Source organism: Ambystoma mexicanum, chromosome 11 (assembly GCF_040938575.1).
Source record: "Ambystoma mexicanum isolate Mex_15411 chromosome 11, UKY_AmexF1_1, whole genome shotgun sequence".
Classification (NCBI taxonomy): domain Eukaryota; kingdom Metazoa; phylum Chordata; class Amphibia; order Caudata; family Ambystomatidae; genus Ambystoma; species Ambystoma mexicanum.
The window spans coordinates 1,297,211,267-1,297,231,315 of NC_090934.1; the positions used below are offsets into that span (position 1 = coordinate 1,297,211,267).

A 20,049-nucleotide genomic window follows, 5' to 3' on the forward strand; every position below is an offset into this window, starting at 1 on the left:
AAAACCCCTTTGAGATCAGTGATGACCACATCAGGAGAACATAGAATTCCCACCAATCACCTGACCCTAGACCCTTTCCCACAGTTACCCCACCTTTCCCTTCACCTTCTTCCTGTTCAATCCTACCGTCATACTCTATATACTTTTCTAAGGCAGTCCAGGTAGAGTGTACTGAGACAAGGAAAATCCTTAGAGAGTTACCACATAAACACTCACTTAGTACTGAAATGAGGGCGAAGTGCGTAGCAATACCAAATAACCATCAATACCACTTTTACCACAGTAGTAGTTCGTGACAAATGATGGGAAGAAACAAGATAAAAACTGAAGAAGGACTTCACACAGCGTCAAGGCCTCCTTGGAAGAACCGCGGGAGCCAGTACGAGTCCAACATGCAGGCGGGTGCTGATCGGGATGCTGCAAACAGGGAGAGAGAGTCGGAGGCTGGTCCAGGATGTGACCGGTCCACTACACGATCCCCAGGTGGACAAAGACTCCGGGTGCCCCAGAGACCCATGTGAGGGAGGCATGGTATCACAAGTAGACACTGACACAAGACCTGCATGTTTCAAAACCTTCATTGATGGTTTAAAAGTGGTTGGAAAACTCCTATATTGCCCTATAACTAAGATGGGAATATTTTTGACCATCAAACAAAAAAGCAAATACAATCCTAGTCAGTCCTTAGTCAAAATAAAATGGCATATATTAATAAACCGAAAGCCTGCCCTCTTTCTAATACAATAAATGTGTAAAGGGAATGTGTAAAACAAACAGGAAAATCAGTGTTCAAAAGAAATGTCAGTATGGCAGAGTAAACTCCCTTCCCCACATTTTTGTAGCAGGAGTTAAGGTGTCACACTTGGACCTTGCAACACACTCTGGCTTCGGGCAGAAGGATGCAGTTTGTTTCATGGACCAGGGCCCACTTTGCCTTCCACGATAAGTCAATACAGTTCAACAAAAGCTTGCTTCCTTGTGGTTACCACAATTCAGTACAGGTTTCCCTCAGCTAGCTCAAACCTTTCAATCACAATTTGTGGGGGTTCCCTTCCCCAAGCTTCGATCACACCTTCATAGGCTTCCCTCTGTCGGGCTCGAGCCTCCTCTCATTTTCCTTCCGATGTCAAAGACTTTCGAAACTGCAAGGCTTTTGCTTTTACCTCGGCATGACCACTTCAGCCTTCTTTCCTCAAACGTCACATTTTTCTCCTACACCAATTGCCTCTTGGTAAATGTAGTTTTGAGTACAGTACTTATTTCAAAGTTCAAAGATATCTCTCACAACCAGGTTTCCCTCAGTCGGCATCAAACCTAACAGTTAAAAGACATCTCTCACATCCAGGTTTCCCTCTGCCGGGATCAAACCTAACAACAGTTCAGATCTTGTATCTCAGTTTCTTTCTCTTTCCCGTCGCTTCTACAGCATAAAGAATTCCCCAGAGACTTTCGATTGGGCAATCTTTTTTTCACCTGACCCCTCTGTTACTTTGTATCTTTAATTTACAGTTAATTACAATGCTTTGCTTTCTCTCACATCTTATCGGCACATAAGGAGATACATGGTGGATCCCCGTGACTAGCCCACGTCACCCCAGGATTTAGGAGGGTACTGTCAATATAGAGATGTACAGCCATGGTCTTCCCCTTTAGGACTTCTTTCTGCTTGTGATGAAAATCAGTCCACTGTCATTCAGACATGCATCCCACATTAACATTAGCTCACCCAAGCCTGGGAAAACAGGAGTACGTCTGACACAATCTCCAATTACAAGCAGGAGTGGACTGGCGGCGATCTGCGTAGAGTGATCATTGCGAGAGCCCAGAGGAAAATTACTCTGTGAACAAGGTCCACCCAGCGGAGAAAAAGTTAAAAGTATTGACACCAAGATGGCGGGTGTGGATAAAGAAGACTTGGGCGAAGGAACCAACCAAAGCAGCATTTCCCAATCACAAGTAGGTATCATAAACCTGTGGTCCCCACCACATCAATATGCACACTGTATTCATTATGATACACAGCTGCAAAAGTGGGAAGAGTTGCTAGAGGGAGGTATGAGGATGTTCGGAGGGAGCGAAAGGAGATTGGATGGACTCATCAGATGGAGAGTGAGGGAGTTGAGAGAGAGAAAAGAGGGTTGGGGAAGACACCAGAAGGAGAGTGAAGAAGATATTGGTGAGAGGAAGAAGGGTGCAAGACAAGGAGCAATCGGGAGCAGGGTGAAAGAGGCACCAGAGGGAGGAAGGAGTGTGCAATGAGATGGTAGGAGGGGTTGAAGAGAGCAGCTGAAGGGAGAGTGGCAGAGAAGTCCGCCTGAGCCTGGTAGAAGGTGAGCCCAATGATGGAGGAGGTACGAGCATGTGGCAGGGCATTGGTGTGAATGAAAGGTGAAAGACGGCAGAATAGAGTATACAAGGGTACAGATAGGTTCTTCTGCGTATGAAAACATGGTGGGAGGACAAGGAGGAATCGGGGACTGGAACTTTGGGGGATGGTGTTCGGCCTCTGAGGTAGGTAGGTGGCAAGAGAGTAGGAGTTCAGCCTCTAGGCCCTCTCAGACTACTGGCCTCTTGGTGGAAGCTCTGCAGTTTTGTCCTGTGCTGCCATAACCAATCTTCTGAATTCACCCGGGCCTAAGGTGTGAAAGCACATGTGGCCAAGGAACCCTTTCCAGGTGGCACTCACCTTGTGGGGGTGGGTGTGGTGGCTTACTCCATGGCAGTGGCATGTCTCTATGGGGCACTGCTGTGCAGCCAGCAGGGTTGCGCTGTGGTATACAGTGACTGGCTCGCTCAGCCCATGTCAGTGTAGTGAAGTGGTCTTCAAACTTTTTTGACCAGGGCCCCCTGAGCAAAATGCAGGCAGGCCAGCCCGCCAGCCCCAAAATACCAAATGGACAGTAAGTCCAAATGACTATGAACTATCACGTGCTGTCAACGCACCCTGCTCCAAGTATAGTCCCTGGGCTCCCCTACCTGCTCCCATCACAGTCGCTGTAATCCCCATCCCAGTCCTGGACCCTGCACTCTCCCCACCCTGCTCCCACCAATGTCCCTGGCATCCCCTCCACTCTGCTCCCACCTCCATACCATGGCTACTCCCCATCCTGCTCCCACCACAGTCCCTGGGCCAGTGGTGGCTGATGAATTTTCCCCAGATATGCCATAGCGAGGGAGCGTAGTGAGGGTGCCCGAACCAATCAAGTGGAGCTGAGCGGAGTGGGGGGGGGGGGTAACCACCCCTGGAATTATTTAAAAATAATTAGTTAAAATGCTGCATTTTAGAGCACACTTTTAAAAGAAATTGGGTAAAAAGCCAAACAGTTTGCAATTGGCACTGGGCGACCAGGGGGGAGGCATGGTATTTTTTACTGGATATCGGTGACAGCTGCTGTATTTCTCTATAAACTATTTATGTTTTGAAAACTGAGAATGCCACTAACACGCAGTATGCTAAGAAGCAATTCCCAAGATTACTAGAACTAGGCTGAATGGAATGTTGCAGTATGTCACAAATGTGCAGGGTATGATAACCCTTTTACCCAAGGAGAACAGTATTAAATATACTTTTTAAACAGCCACAGCTATTTAGTAGGGTTCGGAGGGTGGGCAGGCAGGATTCTATATATGGACCTTGTGTTGTGGGGTCAGAAAGGCAGGATGCAAGGCAAGGCTTTCATTGTGGGGATGGGGAGGCAGAACAGCCAGTACAGGTTTGTGCTTTGTCAAATGTCTTATTGTGTTTTTTTGCCATCGTGGGTTCAGTTTGGCTTTTAGATACAAACTAAAATAATAATAATGATGATCTGTTATTTATATAGTGTTTTCACCAAAGCGCGGTATATAGAACCTATTTGCATACAATTATCATCCCAACACACACACACACACCCCCTCCGCCCCCCCAAAAGACTCCTCAAGGTAATGTTGACCCTGTCTACATGCTCCATAACCTCCCGAGTCTGGAATCTAGACTCTAGATAAGACTTTAAAAAAATATATATATTTTTAGATTGTGAGTGTGGCCCCCCTGGACATGAGGCTGCGCACCACAAAGATTGAATAGCACTGGTGTAGGGGACGTGTACTTCCGTGTGGCTTGTCTGCCATGCCAACATGGGGCAGGCCAACTGGGCGTGCAACATGATAGTTTGACTGCTGCACAGTGTTGTAGTTGCTCCTGCACCACAATCCCGCTGGAACAGGGTGCACCAGCAGGGGTGTGGTGTGCATGGATAGGTCACTTGCCACCTCTTCCTGCTGCTGTGGAGGGTGGCTTATGTATCACCCTGTCACTTTGCCCTGTTGGCATGCCCAGCTTCGGGGACTGCTGACATTTGCACCTGTCCACTGGGACATCTTATGCTAGACTGTAATATGTGCATGCACTTGTGCTGGGGGGTTGACTCACCTCCTGCCTCTTGGTTGCTGGCACCCGCCGCCGCATCACTAAACCTCCGACTCCTCCTATTCCCTCCATATCTAGGACTGTGCTGTACTTTTCCTCCCAGGCTGTGAGGACAAGTGGTTCCACGGTGCCTCCTCCAGTCACTAGGAGCTCCTAGTGGTATTGGGACAACAGTCCATGCACCCAGGCCCTCAGGTCATTCCACCGCTTGCGGTAGTCCTCTCTGTCACAGGGTATACTCACCACAGCAGTCACCTTCTGGCTGATGGCATGCCAGCTGGCTGTCCTGTGCTGTCCTGTGGTCTTATGCTGCCTACTGCCGTATAGCTCCTCACAGTGGGCAATGACCTAATCAGTGAGGACCACCAGCTTCCCCTCACTAAACCTGGGTTTTCACAGACGATTTTCAAGCACCTTGCCTCTGGTCCTCTCCTGTGACATTCTGGCTTGTTTCCAGGTCCGGGTGGCTCCAGGAAGCTGAGCTTGTGGATGGATGGTGTTTTTCAAAAAGACTTCTGCATTGCTTCCCATTCCGGCTATGACGCAATTTCCACCGGCGCTAATAGCGCCAGTGCTGTTAGCTGCGGCGGTAGTGCTATTTGTGCTGATATTCAGGTGGTAATCCTTATTTCAGCGCTGTTTCCGCCGGGCAGTAATAGCTTTACCGCCGAGTGGGGCATGCGCTTCTCGCCAGGTTATGATGCAGTGCTAATACTGCCGCATGACCCAGTGGTAACGCTATTTCCGCTCGGCTGCTTATCCCCAAACTTGTGATGAGGCCCTTAAACTAATTGAAGCACTGATAATCCATGCTGCTTTTGCCACTGGAGTCATACATTGCTTTTTCCTAATTTGGACCAATAACAAAGGGGCCTCATTCTGAGGTCCACTGTAACCGCTGGTGCCACTGGCGGGTTGCTGCTGACCCAGAAATACTGACTCCTCTGTCTACCTTCCCGGTGCCACCGGGACATTACAAGTCCCGGCGGCACGGGAAGTCAGGTGGCAGAACCAGTAATTCCCCATTCCTGTGAAGTCCAAGGGAGCAGGAAGATAGAAACACTGGCACCATTACTAATGGTGCCAGTGCTTCTGTGAAAAGCCTGCCTGCAGAGGCCGTTGCACCCGGCAGGTCTGACCCTGCAAGGTGCAACAGCCCCTGCAGGCAGACTTGTAGTGTCTCTGTGTGGAAAGTGTGCTTGTTTCCAGACCGCCACACTCGAAATGAGGCCCATAGTGTCCTTGTTTCGCCTCCCCAACTGTAGTCTGATGCAATTGCATCCTTTTTCCTACTTCAAATAGCTTTTTGAGCACTTTTCTTTGCCTTTTTCCGCTTCCATCTGTATTATCGCGAGAGTCGCTTGCTACAAGCAAAAAGGAAAATACTGGCTTTTCATTACTGAAGAGTCTCTCTAAGGTTATGGGGAAACCCCTCTCTGTCAACTGTTTTAAAAGCTACTGGACGGATTAAACACAAACCAATCAAGGAAAGTAAGTCAACGCTTTGTGCCCAAGTTGTTTCCTTTTTGGCCCAAATCCGTCCAGCTGTTTTTATGCTATGTCTGTTCACAAATCACACCTTTTCTCTATGGGAAAATGAATGGGCATAGGCTGTTTTTTTTGTTTTCTTAATAACTTTTTACTTTTGTAACAAATCTTTCCCCCAGAATTTCCAATTTGGTGTGACCCATAACACATTTTTTTGGGCGTGATGGGAGGATGTCATCCAAATCCGTCCAGCGAGTGAAAAGTTATTGGCAATAGAATTTTGGGAAAAGTGTATGAACAAAGGTTTTATCTTAATTATAGGGTAGCGGTCGTCCTATAGTGATGTCATTGGTGATGTCATCTGTGATGTCATCTTTGCGGTCATATGCTGCGCAAATGGGAGTGCAAAGTTAAGGTGGACTTGCTCCAAATGCGAGTGCTGAATTACAATCTCATCATCTTAACTCTCTCTTAACTGAAGGGTTTTTCACTGAATATATATATATATATATATATATATATATATATATATATATATATATATATATATATATATATATATATATATATATATACACTTACCGGGTTGTCATTGTGGCTATTTAAACCTTTGGCCTTTTCAACATGGTGTTTTCATTGCAGCCGTTTTTGCTATATTTTAAAATAAAATGTATGTTTGTTGTTTGATTAGAGTAGGGGACGGAGCGGTGGAGGGTGAGGTGGTGTGGGGGGTTGGAGAGGGTTTGGGGCGAACCCCCATTTAAAAAAAGAATGTGGTGAAAACAGCTGTGTTAGGTCGCGTGTGACATTTGGTTATGTTAGTGGCTCATAGTAACGTCACAATTCGGTTATTCTCACGCTCAAAGAAAGCCCCCGTGGCACCATTAGTAAATGCAGGCGGCATTTGATCCTGCCCTCAGGTGGAAGAAATGTAAGTATCAAATGTGATCACTAAAAGTTGAAAACGGTTTATCACTATCATTCTGGTGAAAGCCATGTAATTCCGAAGATTGTTAGTGAGGTTAGGCAAATCGCGAGTGTTGCAGTGCAAAATGATCACATCTGTGCCAGCTGGCTAAGATAGCCACTCTGCCAGACGCCACAATGGCTATGTGATTGGAAAAAGGGTTGGTGTCTTTATTAAAAGAGCAAGCATGTTGCAGTGCCTAATGAGTGTCTGTTAAGCCGTTTCCTGATGTACATCCGCGACAGTCGGCCAAGATCGCTTCTTTGCCAAACGCCATGTTGGACATGTGATTCGGGAAATGGTTTGTGGTCATACAAGAGAAAGCATTTGCCATGAATAATGAGTGCCGGTTAAGAATTGAATTGTGAAGCAGCCGCGACTGTGGGCTAAGCCGCCCTGATAGACGCCATATCGTCAGCACCTTCGCAAAGGGTGCCAGTGTTTATGTGCTTTAGGCATTTATGACAAAAATCTTGCAGTTGCATGTCCGTTGATTCCGCTAATGTGTACCCGTGACTGCAGGCTAAAGCAACCCGCTCGGCCAGACGCTATGTCGGGTCCTTCGAAGATGGTGCCAGTGCTTCGACACATTAGGTGTTTGCACCAGACCTTTTCCAAGCATGTCTTGTTGCTATCTGTGGGTTGAGTCTCAGCTCCGGACATCTAAGTCACTGTATCTTTCCGTCACAAGCCCGCATCTGCCTCTACCTTTTAGCCTCTGAGGTCACTGACTACTATTGGTTAGTAACGCGTAATATATTGGCACCCAGAGGCATTTCGGAAGTTGGTGTACACCGCACACACAATTGGTATAAATGATTATGAGGGAAGCCTATGGTGCTGGCCTGAAGGGGCTGAGTTGGTGGGCCTCGGCTTGCGTTGAGCCTATTGGTCGCGTTAGTTGTATAACGAGGTGATGCAGTGTGGAACATCGTGAGGGCATATGGTATGCGCCCATTTTTTTTGCAGCCAAATGGGGTTAAGTTTGCGAAGAGGTAGAGGGAAAGTTCGAGGAGGGGTCCGGCATTCATTCCAGCAGTTATCTGAAAGATCAGCTACAGATTTGAACGGATTTGCAGAAGGATCCAAGTATCCTGAAGAGCCGAGCAGTACAAATGACAATCCTGAGATGCACTGAAGTGGGTGGGACACATCACTCTCAGCGCCTCCTGGTACCTCTTTCAGTAAGACTTTTCGGAAGTGTCCCTGGGCCATCCAGTGGACTGACCAGCTGAAACCTTGGGTACCATGCAGGAGCATCACCGCTTGGAATTTCAACCCGAGACTTTGGGGAATTCCAGCTTGCCCTTCAAAGCACCATTCCACTGAATGTTGCTGTCCCAGCACCTTTGGGTCACGAGACAGGAGGCTGCGACATACAGCGAGAGTTGGGTGCCCCTGCGCAACTTTGCGACAGTGACGGGCGCTGAAGGTGGTTTTCCCTTGTGTCTTCCTGTGCCCTGAGACCTGCTGCCTCAGTGTTTTCTTCCTTCTCCATCTGAATCAAGAGTAGCAGCTCCTTTCCCATACCAGACCTGTGTCAGCACCCGCAGCGCCTGTGCATCTAGAAGACAAAATGAGGGCGGGAAATCGAACCTCTGATAACCACCTGTAGACCTGCAAAGTCTGGACCAAAACCGAGCTAAGGGCGGTGAGTACTGAAGTCCTTTACCAGTGGCCTTTTGTTCATCCAATCACTTTTTACGCATATACGGTTAATTTTGGCCTTCTTTTGGCTTGGGTAGTGTTCGCTCCCTAAAGACATCCAAAAGTCGGGAACAGCTTTGTTCACCGTAGCAGAACCTCACCTGACTTTCGAAACTCATCGCACCCCTTCAGAATCCGTCCCCTAACTTTTTCCTGCATCCTAAGAAGTACTTTGTGAACTTTTCGCACAACCAGGCGCTTTTACGCACACATCGAACATTGATCACAAGGCTACATTTATCTTAGGGCTGGACTTATAAAGTTAGGAGTGTCATCTCTGAAGATTGTCTGTGCTATAAAGGTTATTCGCTTTTTTTCCTTTAGAGGTATTGGTGGAGTGGTTAATTTTCTCGCCCTCACTCCAGTGATTGTATAAATGATACATAGTGTGTTGCTTGTTTGAGATTTTACTGTGGTATTTCATGATTCACTTGTTTTGTTATTGGGCCTATGATAAATAGTAGAGTTTTAGTATATGACTGTCTAATTGAAATTCTTGGTGTTTCACTGCGTGTGCTCATTGGAGACCCATGATTACCCTCCCCCTCCTGAGATGTAGCCTTGACTGCTCTCCAAGCTCCCGTGAATTGGTTTGGCTATCATCCCAGAACTGTCCCCCTGTTCATCTAACGAGGGTGGCCTCCTAAATATCTGTCCACAAGGCCAGAGTTTAGAAATCCATTCTAACAAGAACTACCCCCAGAGGCCATAATAAGAGAGCTAGTTGGGGAATGAGGTACCACAGAGGGGTAGGTGTATGCGGCTCAAGGAGAAGGGTGCCACCTTTGTGGAATAATGAGCTGCAAGGGGGCTCGGGCGAGCTCATGTGGTGAGAGATGATATACAGTTCTAATTGGGTGGGGGCAAATATGCACAAGGTATTGGTAAGTAATGGTAGCCTTCGGATAGGGTAATGCAAATGTTCTGCTGCCGTGCAGGCTTTTCACCTATCAGTCACAGTGTGTTAAACCTGGGAGGACCGGGTGATTGCGATAAAAAGGGGGTTCACCTTTCGAAGGTGCCCATCACCCGATATAGAGGACTCCCTAATATGCCCCTTGGGGAGCCTGAAACGGCGAGGGGCCGAGATGTCTGTAAAGTGGGCATCTACATTTTCAGCTTTCTGCACCGGCTGGCAAAATGAAGCAAATAACAATGCTCCCCACAGCCAAACTCGTCCGGAGCGGGAGGATCAGGAAGGTTAGGGCGCGAGACCTAGATTATGGACAATGCAATGAGGTGCATTGAGGAACTAAAGCTGAAGGAATACCAGTTGAAGGGTGCAGGAAAGAAAGAAATGTGCAAGGGAGCATGGCCAATTTTTATTGAATTTAGAAGGCGCTTTAAGATAGCGAGGGTGAATGGAAAGAACATTCTTTTTCTCACTGATGGGGGCAGCAAAGGTGGCGAAAACCCCTTTTTGCTGTGGCAGTTACTCAGGCGATCGAGCAGTGCAAAACGAAGGCAAGGATGACCAGGAGTAAATAACCCCCTGTTAGCCCAGCACGGTGGGGGATGCACCCCGACCCCCCCCCACCTCGGTTGGTCATCAGCTTCCAGCCTTGGCTGGTGGAAAGGAAGGCATAACGGTGCTCCCCGCAGCCCAACAGCGGCGGCTGCCAATGTGTTTCGCCCGAGGTTTGGGGAGTGAGATTGTAAGTATGCTTGGTAAAGAGTTGATAAGGAGGAAAAGAGAGCTGAATGGAGATGAATAAAGAGAAAAAAAGGCAAAAGGAGGGTGCGGATGACGAAGAAGACTAAACAAAAGTGTGCTGCCAATGGTCTGGGTTATTATAAATGAATGTGTGTTTATGGTTGTAAATATGTAATAAGAAACTGTGGCCTTGTTTTGCCACAATGAGAAGAGCATGGTGTGGCCCCACTTATTCAAACCAGGAAGCTACAGAGGATTTGGGACTATGTTGGGGGGAAAGGGGAAGGGGGTCGCAGAAGGTACCCAACTGCCTATGTTATGAGCTCCTATGGGTTTTCCCCATCGGCCATTTTTGGGGAAACCAGTTTCCTTGGTCCGACTAAGGCGCTACAGGCATACACTTTGATGGACTTGCTCTGCCCTTTCTCCGATTCTGGGGACCCCCCACAGGCCCCAGAGGCACACTGCTCCCCTCCCCCTCCATCTCCCATCTCCCATGCGGGGGACGCTGCCACAACCCCAGAGCTCCCATTGGACCCGCTTACTCCGGCTGTGCCCCCTCTCTCCCACCCGCCCCACCCACTATGTAGCTCCTCAGGCCGTCGCTGCCGGTCCAGCTTTAGGGTCTCCCAGAGGCAGGTGTGATCTCAGGCATGTGATGATCCCGAGGGTAAAGGCGACCTGTCGAATATTGGTCTTCGGGCAAAACTTGGCTGATCGCTGAATCCTGCTTCTTGAATTTTGTGCTGTAAATACTTATAGTAAGTTCACCTATACCATGATGCCATCTAAATAACACTCCTTAACTTTTGTGTTGCAGACCCAATGTGTGCGGATCGCGCTACAATGCCTACTGCTGCCCTGGCTGGAAAACATTACCTGCGGGAAACCAGTGCATTGTTCGTAAGTTCATTTTCATATCTCTTTGAAGTCACTACAGAACTGCACAATGAAAAAGGATCACATGTATTTAATCAAATTCTGTAACCGGGGGCATAGGCCTAGAGAGAAACTCCCAGAACCCCCTTTACGTATGAAAAAAATGAGGTGTATCCATCATGGCTTCTCAATCGCACTACTTTGACTTCATCAATCAGCTTGCCTGTAAAGTTCAGCTTTATGTAAATACATGCATTTTTAACATGTAGCATTGCGGCTTAGCCCCATCACATGGTGAAGTCCCCTAGGGCTTCAGGATGTCTGTGATTATTCTACATGAGACATAATGAGATATGATGCATTTTTTATGAATACCCTTTCACCTTTTTTGTGATCATTCTGATAATTGGACAAGATTTTGATATTTATTAGTCGAAGAGCACATCTCTAACAAAACAAGGTAAAAAAAATTAGGTAAGTTGTTTTTAAGCTTACATAAATAGCTCAGCACAAATGTTGTACAAAAATATTCCATGGCTTTTTCTATGGCCTGTTACATACTATACTGTTGTTTCATTTACAAGTGTCAGCCAAGCATTGCCGCCATCTCTAAATCAATGGTGATTTGCCACATACACAATTCTCTCCACAGGAAGGTTGATGTTGGCGTGCTTTAAAAGAGCGAAATCATAACAGTTTTTGGGGGTGCTTGGAACTCAATGGTTCTTTCGTTTCTTTTCTCAGTTGATGAAGCATTCCATTACTTTTTAGCTCCCGCTCACATTATAGAAGTGGAAATGGCATATGTGAATCAGTGTGGGCCCAGTCACAGGGATAAGGCCCTGCCTTGGATCCTATCCGTGACTTCCAGGCTCTGCCTCTGCGAGAAATAGCCTGGAAGGCTTGACACATTTCTGCCTCATTGGGCTTCATCAGAAAGGTGCCAGCACAGTGGGCAAGGTGAAACCAAATCTGTCAGGGTTAGGAGGAAAAGTGGCCCATGAGTTTGGCAGATTTGATGACAGAGCTCCCACTGCACAGTATCTGTGGCTCACCATAGAATAGCATAGGCTGAGCTCAGGTATTCATCCGAAGGAGCTGATGGTGAAGTCACCCAGTCAGCAACACAGATGAATGAAGAATGTCATGTTTACGTGGCATTTTCAGAAAAAGAGAAACATGTGACGGGAAAATGATGAAGAAGACATTGAGAAAATGGTTTTAATTGCTTCATTGTTAGACAGTGGGAAGAATCGACAACAATGGCATCTATGGACGGGAATGAAAGAATGTTGGAAAAGGTACAAATCTCAGAAAATTGACCAAGTTCAGATGTCACACTTCCTGCATGAGTCAAAGGACACGTGGGCAGCCTGAGGAGTTCGTTTGAGTTGGCCAAGGGTTTTATCTCTGTAGTTAGTCTTTCACAAAAAGCAAAAATAGGACCAGTGAAACAAGACTGCAGGTGGCTACTGAACAAGTTTCCACAGAGCCAGATACTCTTGGCAGGACCTTGCAATAACCAAGAGACGATGAAGACAAAAACGTGCAATTGGAAGGCCTGCCCTGTCTGGGAATGGGCAATGGGCTTTGCATGGATCCTGCATCCATTTGTAGCCTTTATATCATTGGTTCCTTCGGGCCAGTGGGTGATGCCAACAAAGTCGTCACAAAGGGTTGCATGATGAAAAACCTTGCTGTGGAGTGCCATTGTGTACTTGGATTTTCCTTGGGTCTAGTGCTGCCCTTCTTCAGGTCTGCAGGTCATGGCTTAACCAGACTCATGCTGGAGGGTCGTCCTAATCCTCCAATGTCCCTTAAACTTTCTGAAAGGTTTTTTCTGCAGCAATTTTACTTCTCGTAGTACTTAAACATTTGATTCTCTTCGGGGTTCGGTCCCACAAACCCAATTCACATGTGCACAGCTACTGGGCAAACGCTACATGCTTTGTGGGCCATTTCCAAACTCATCTTAGTCCTGTCTAGTGTCAGGGCACAGAGCATATGGCTCATGACGTCATTGAGCTACTGGAGGGCCACAGAGCAAACATGGAAGGCACAAAGACCCCAGATGTGTGAGCTCCAAGCAACCAGATGCAGCTCCATAGCAGGCCATAGACTCAAAAGGGACTAAGGAGCAGCTGGGAAGCTAGCTGGTCAGGCTCGGATAACAAGATTCTCGACCAGGGAGAGGCATAAGTTATCGAATAGCAGGAGTCCTTTCCTTCTTATTATGGGAGTACGGAATCGTCTTTGTCAAAGGGTTATACATAGTAGATTAGGATAGGTCAAACGCTGAACAATTTCGGTGAAAAAGGCAGCATAGGACCAATCCTAATATTTCTCTGAAGTGGCCTGAATTTCCTTTTACTAAATTGTGATGAAGCCATAACTTTGGGAATCCGACAAACAAATCTCTGTCTCTTAACTCTGAAAAGAAAAGGTGTAGATGGTGGCACCTGCAGGCAGCGTGTAGAGTGAGAAATGCAGGGCTCGGTGGTAGGGATGTGTGAGCGCAACTTTAGAAACCTGGCCAATCAGCATGCCGGAATATCCTGTGCACCCTGTTTGGATGAATTGCAACCAATCGGGGTGCTTAGGCATTGTGGGCTCCTGGTTTCTGAAATGTGTAGAGCACCAGGCTTCTTAAATGCTCTTCTTCTCTGATTGGGCCCAAAGGGAGAAGAGCGGGTGCTGCCCACCAAATTCAATACTGAAGTCAATTCGTCCATCAATTTTCCCTGGCCCTACTCTTTGGTACTGTGGCTTGCACTCTTTCATATCTTGCATTTATACTGTTGAAGTGGATTCATTTTATTTGTATTAGCCTCTAAGCTGTTTATTTTCTGGGTGACGAGGATTCTGATGATAATATGTGCTTTGTTTACAGCGATCTGTAGGCATTCCTGTGGTGATGGATTCTGCTCGCGACCAAATATGTGCACATGCCCAACCGGTCAAACAGCACCTTCCTGCGGATCAAAATCAAGTAAGTTCCACAGCCCCCTTTCATGACTGTGTTGCCTTACCTCATTTGAGTCTCCCAAGTTCCTTTTACTTTATTTGGTGCAGTGTGCGCAAGTCAGAAAAATATTAAAAGGTACGGTTTTTATAGATGTAGGTGTTTTCCTTTTAAGCAAATGGTCTAACACTTATTTTATTGGAATAATATGGTAGAAACAAAGGGCTCAGTATGAGTTTGGAGGTTAACTGGCAGTAAAACCTCTGATTTACGATATCAGGTAAAATTATCCCCACCAAAAATATCACCGTATATATGGTCGTCAGGAACGGCCATAGGCGATATTTTTAGTGGGGATAATATTAGGGTTTTGTTGGGAGCGGGGGTGTCCCCCGGCCCTTTTAAAATAATACAGGGGTTTCGGGGGTGTCCCCCGCAGGTTCCATGCCTTACTATTGTCGCAAAAATATGGCGATATTTTTTTATGGCAATATTTTTGCGGGATTTGAACACATGGAACCTGATTTACTGCCAAAGTTGTTCATCAGTACCACCACCACTGGAGGCTCTGGCATTACCACAGGCTTATGAATGGTGGCATGGCAGTGTAAATCCCTACTTTTGGAGTCCATATGAATACATGGGAATGTTTAGTGGATTTAGCACAAGCAGTAAATCCGTGTGGTTACTTCCTCAGGTTCCAGAAGCAAAGTGGAGGATTTATCTAGGTGAATCCTCCACTTCACCTGCAAGTTTGGAATTTTTTGGTGCAGAAAATGTGGCAGTCATTCCGTTACCACTCAAAAAGTGGATGGCACTGGAATTGCAGCAATTATTTTACCACACTGCTGAACTCATGATGAGGCACAATGTGTTTGGAAATGAACCGTTGTCTCATTATGGGTTTGGCGGTATTCCGGTGGTAAATCTGTTGAAATAACGCCACACTCAATTACTGTCACTACCACTTGGCCCCATGGAGTTACCACAGGATTACAAGTGGCGTTAAGTCCCCATTTCTGTGGTCCATTGGAGTCCATTGGGATCTTTGGCTGGGTTACCGCAGTCGGAATTAACATGTGGCAAATCCATCGATTTTTGGAGGCAAAGTAGAGGATTTATCCCCCGCAACAAGCTGGAGATGAATATGCCACTTTTTTCCCAAAAATCGTCGGATTATAAAAAAATATAATTTGTCTGTATGGGCAAAGTGGTGGTAATGAAATTACTGCTACTTTTCCCCACACCGCCAAACTGGTATTGCGGCCCTTAGCACTTTTTGTCCAAACATTTACTTTGGAAACAACTAATTAGAAAAATGGCTAATTCTTTTTCTTTTTCTTTCTTTCTTTTTTTTTTTTTGGGTGCACCCCTGCCAAGGATGTGAAAATGGCTAATATATCTTCAAAAATATTCTGGAAGTAGACTTTTAAAAAAATAAAATCGCGATTCTGAATCCAGAAATACGTAATGTGAGGAAAGGGTACTGTCAGAGATTCTAGGCATACCACCTTACGTCCTTTAGGAGCACAGGGTAGGTGCACGGCATTATTTCAGAGCACACTCTACTTCAGGTATAGCTTTTTTACTATGCGCCATTCCCAATATGATTTTGGGGTACTTTCCTTAACTGATATTGCAGGCAGTAAATTACAAAGAACCCGGGTTAAGAATACTGTCTTCAAATCAGAAGCATTACCCCAAATGTCTGCCCTTACCTAAAGGTGCAGCAGTCAATTATGTGTTCAGGATATTGTAACACGTCGACAATTCGCCTTCCTTCTTAGGGACAAGTCGATGCAGGGGGAGCCGCGCATATTGGAGGGGACCTTGTGAGCATTTCAGATGCACACAATGTTTTAACCAGTCCTTCTGTGCATTTCATGTGATACAAACTGCATACAATTACATGTTTACTTCATATGGTATTTCATGAATACGTCATGTCTGATAATATTGATATGATAATGATTGATTGGTTATTTATAATGCGTTTAATACCCAGAGGTTTCTAAGCGCGGACCGGGGATCGAACCTGTGTTCCTCTGTGTCGTCTTGCTTCCAAGGCGAGCACGTTGCCCCAGAGCTATCCTCCTGAGACCTTTCATTGCCACATCGGCAGTAAACATGGAATGCACCACAATGGGTTACTCTGAAGACAGCCATCACATCGGCAAGACAGATTTCGGAACTACAGGCCTTCTGCTTTGAAGAGCCTTATGTCATCTTCCACAAGGGAAAGGTGGTGTTGTCAACAAAACCGAACCTTTTACCAAACGTCGTCAGCAGTTTGCACCTGAATGAAGAAATAACATTACCAGTTTTTTTCCGGGCTCCTTCTATGCTGGCTGAAAAGACTTTGCACACCCTGATGTAGCCAGGGCTTTGACATTTTATTTAGAAAGAACAAAAGACCTCTGAAAGGAGTCTCAACTATTTGTGACCTTTGGCGGAAAGACACCCGGAGAGCTGGCCACAAAGGCACCTATAGCACACTGAATAGTTTCTGCCATTCTAAACTAAACACCCAATATGGCACCAGTCATTGTGGTTAATTAATTTAGCCAAATGCAATAGGTGATAGCTGGAAGAATTAGAAATAATCTTAACCTATGGAATTGCTTTGGGCGACTCTCCAGACCATCATTCATCACCTGCCAAGCCATTACAGAAGGGGAAAGACCATATGCAAATCAAGCTTGGTCCAACCCCAAAAGGGGCAGTCCATCCCAAACTGCTAGGTCACATCCCTTCTGCATGAGATTGCAAGCATCCTCAGAGATTTTTCGGCATTGTTGGGCCTCATCAATGAGGAGTAGCTTGAGTCTCTAGGCCCAGCAAGCACAAGCACAGGACCAACGTCTAGGCATAACCGTCCTACTCAGGGTGACTATTGCAAAACACAAGAGGTGATGGCTAGAAGGTTTAGAATTAATCTTAACCACTGGCATTGCTCTGGGCAACCCTCCAGACCATCGTTCTTTAATTTAGCCAAGCACATATTTCCCAATTGACTTCACAAATTATCTGAAACTGCTCAGAGTTTTGAATGGCGAATGGAGAGATTGGCGAAAATGCCAATATATTAGAGGAGTTCTCTGGAGTTCAGAGCTGGCATACCTCGCCCTATCTTGTTTGATTTATAAAGTGCCACCTCTTAGCCCTTTGTTACAAACATCATTGGGAATAAGGTATACAGCTTGATGAGGTAGACGGTAGAAATGGTGGGGGAGGCCGTGGAGTAGGTCAGACTCCCTGTGAGCATGGAGCGGATAATGACACTTGAATCCGGCTGAAGAATGAGGTGTGTCCTCATGCCCAGCGTTCCCTAGTTACTGAGAATCGTGATGCTAATTGCGACTTGAAGGTCATAGTAGGAGCGCAATGGACTGGGAATTGTGGTGGCTGGCAACATCTCAAGGTATGCTTTGCCCTTTTTGATGGCGCAGGGAATCTATATTGTTTCCTGTATTTGATAGGGGACCAGTGAAGTGCTTTTAAATTGATCTGTATGGTCCCCTGGCCTTGCCCTCTTTGCTGCCTCTTGATTCTTTATTTGTAGAAGTGAATGCAGATTATTTTTGCAGCAGCCCCATTGAGACATTGCTAGTCATATGGTCAATTTTCTTTGGTCAAATTACCCATTAGCTGATTATGTTCAACTTAAAAAGTGCCCTTTGAATCTTCCAGGCAAGACTCTCATAGAAAAACAAATCAGTTCACACAGAAGCTCCTAGGTTCGCTTGGACTCCCTTTGCCAAGTTATTTAAATTTTTCATAGCCTATCGGCCTCTCATAGTTCCCTTCCCCAAGCCTAGGCCTCTCTGGCTCCAAAAGATTCACAGTTCCTTTTAGGCCTCTCACGGTTCCATTCCTGAATCTGAATCTGCGGCCCCTCTTGTCTCAATGGTTCACAACAAATTCATAATACACAAAAATTCAGCTTGTCAGGATTGGCTTTTCAAAATGCAATTCCTTCGCTTTAGGTCAGACCAGCCTTTTATACCACTTTGGAGGTTTTTCTCCGACTTCACCTTCAGTGTAGCTCCCCCTTTTCCCACATCCTCTAAAGTGGCGCTGTTCACCTCCTCTTTTCTTCTTACTTGCTTTCTCTGTCTTATTTTGGCTGCTACAATGCCTCTAACACACAGGACTCTGCTTTCTCCCCATGTCTATGGCACCCTCTGTTTCCTTCTGTTTCATTTTCCCCTTATTCCTCTTGCATACTTTCTTTCCTTCTTTTCCGTGCCACTTGCACTATTTTCCTTTTGCCTTTCAATTATGTTTCCCTTCTTCCGTGCCGTTTGCACACTGTCACTTCTTTACTTTTCATTTGTGCCGCTCGCACGCTTTCTTTGTTTTATCATTTCCTTTGGTGACTCTTGAACGATTTAACTCTTATTCCTTTTCTCCTTTCGTGCCACTAGTACACTGCTTCTTTTATCCTTTTCTTTATTTCGTGCCACTCGCACACTTATTTTCCCATTTAAATCTCCCGCTCCTGGCTCATACGTGCACCTGGTTTCTTATAGGTCAGAAACTCACCGGTTAGCGCAATGCTGTCAGAAAAGGCTTATCAACTTAAGTGTCGAGGTCATGGTCTCACCACCTGCCCCTCAGATACCCCTGGGACCTGGACGACTCCCAGGGGAATGAGCATTTGCCTGGCCACGACCAACAGGATTCAGCATGCCGCAATCCAGCTCCCTGGAGACAAAGCTCCCAGGACACGCTGCAACCTTTCTCGCGCACTCGATCAGCATCCAATTCTCCTCCGGATACCTCAGTGCCCTGCTGCTGCTGCTCCTTATTTCCAGCTCCCACGGCTCGTTCAGATTCTCTGGCAGAACTCCACCTTTTATACTTTGGTGGGCTTTCAATAGAAATCAGGTGTGCATAGTTGTTGTCAATTGCCTGACTCTGCCTCGCCTCATTAAAGGGACATGTTAGTGGTGTAGTGTAGTAGGTCTCTCCATTCATCTTCCTCCTCACAGTACTATAGGGACGTTTCCCATAGGTAATCTTTCTAACTCTCTGTAGCCTCTTCCTCGTCTCAGTACATGTTGGAGGGAATGGGACATGACCAGTACTATCCCATAAAGGCTGAGTGGGATGATGGATGGTTGGGAAAGGGGGAATACTGTGTCTCACCCTCTTCCTCGTCTCAGTACATGTTGGAAATGGGGAGGGGGGAATGGGACATGACCAGTAATATCCCATAAAGGCTGAGTGGGGTGATGGATAGTTGGGAAAGGGGGAATACTGTGTCTCACCCTCTGGTATTCTCCTCCCAATCCCCAGAGACCCTCCTCTCAGGTGATCCTCCCTCACTTGTCCGCTTCAGGGTCAGGATCCAAGAGCGATGGCCCTTCCCTGGCCACCTGAATGGAAGATCCTGGGGAAGTAGTTGAGAGAATACCTTCAGGTTTCTCACAATGGTTATTCTTCAGAAGGTGGGTAGTGCTTCAGGTCAGCTTAACACAAGAAATTGTCTCTCAGGGAAATAGAGTGTTCAGGCAAACAGTTCTCCCAGTTCTCAGTAAGTCTGGAGCTGAGTTTCCCGCCGGCCGATTAGCACAATATACAATGAGCTTTTAGACCCGACTGTAAAGGGTTCCTGCACTCTTCTTCTTCTTTGGTTTTCTTCGGTTCTCTTCTTCTTGGTTCTCACACCAGTTTTTTAAGGGCATTCCCACAATCTTCTTCTTTGGCTTTCGTGGGGTCTCTTCTCCTTGGTTCTCATTCCTGGGTTTAAGGGGTTCCCACATCCTTCTTTCTTGCTTTAGCCCTTGTTTTTCCACCCCTTCTCCTCTTCACTTTATTCTACCACCTCCTCCTTCATCCCTTGTTATTCCACCACGTTTCTTCTTTACTTCCCTCTACCACCTCCTTCTTCACCCCTTGTTATTCCACCACTTTTCTTCTTTACTTCCCTCTACCACCTCCTCCTTCACCCCTTGTTATTCCACCACTTTTCTTCTTTA

The 20,049-nt window shown here is 46.3% G+C and overlaps 1 protein-coding gene across 1 annotated transcript in view; it reads left to right on the forward strand.

The window, feature by feature from the left end:
• The window catches only part of FBN1 (fibrillin 1), a 643,598-nt gene that overhangs the window by 69,634 nt on the left and 553,915 nt on the right, over positions 1–20,049 (forward strand). Inside the window, exons 2-3 of the mRNA XM_069624792.1 lie at positions 11,045–11,127; positions 13,994–14,092. Of these exons, the coding sequence (XP_069480893.1) occupies positions 11,045–11,127; positions 13,994–14,092 (182 nt within the window). The remainder of the gene's footprint in view (positions 1–11,044; positions 11,128–13,993; positions 14,093–20,049) is intronic.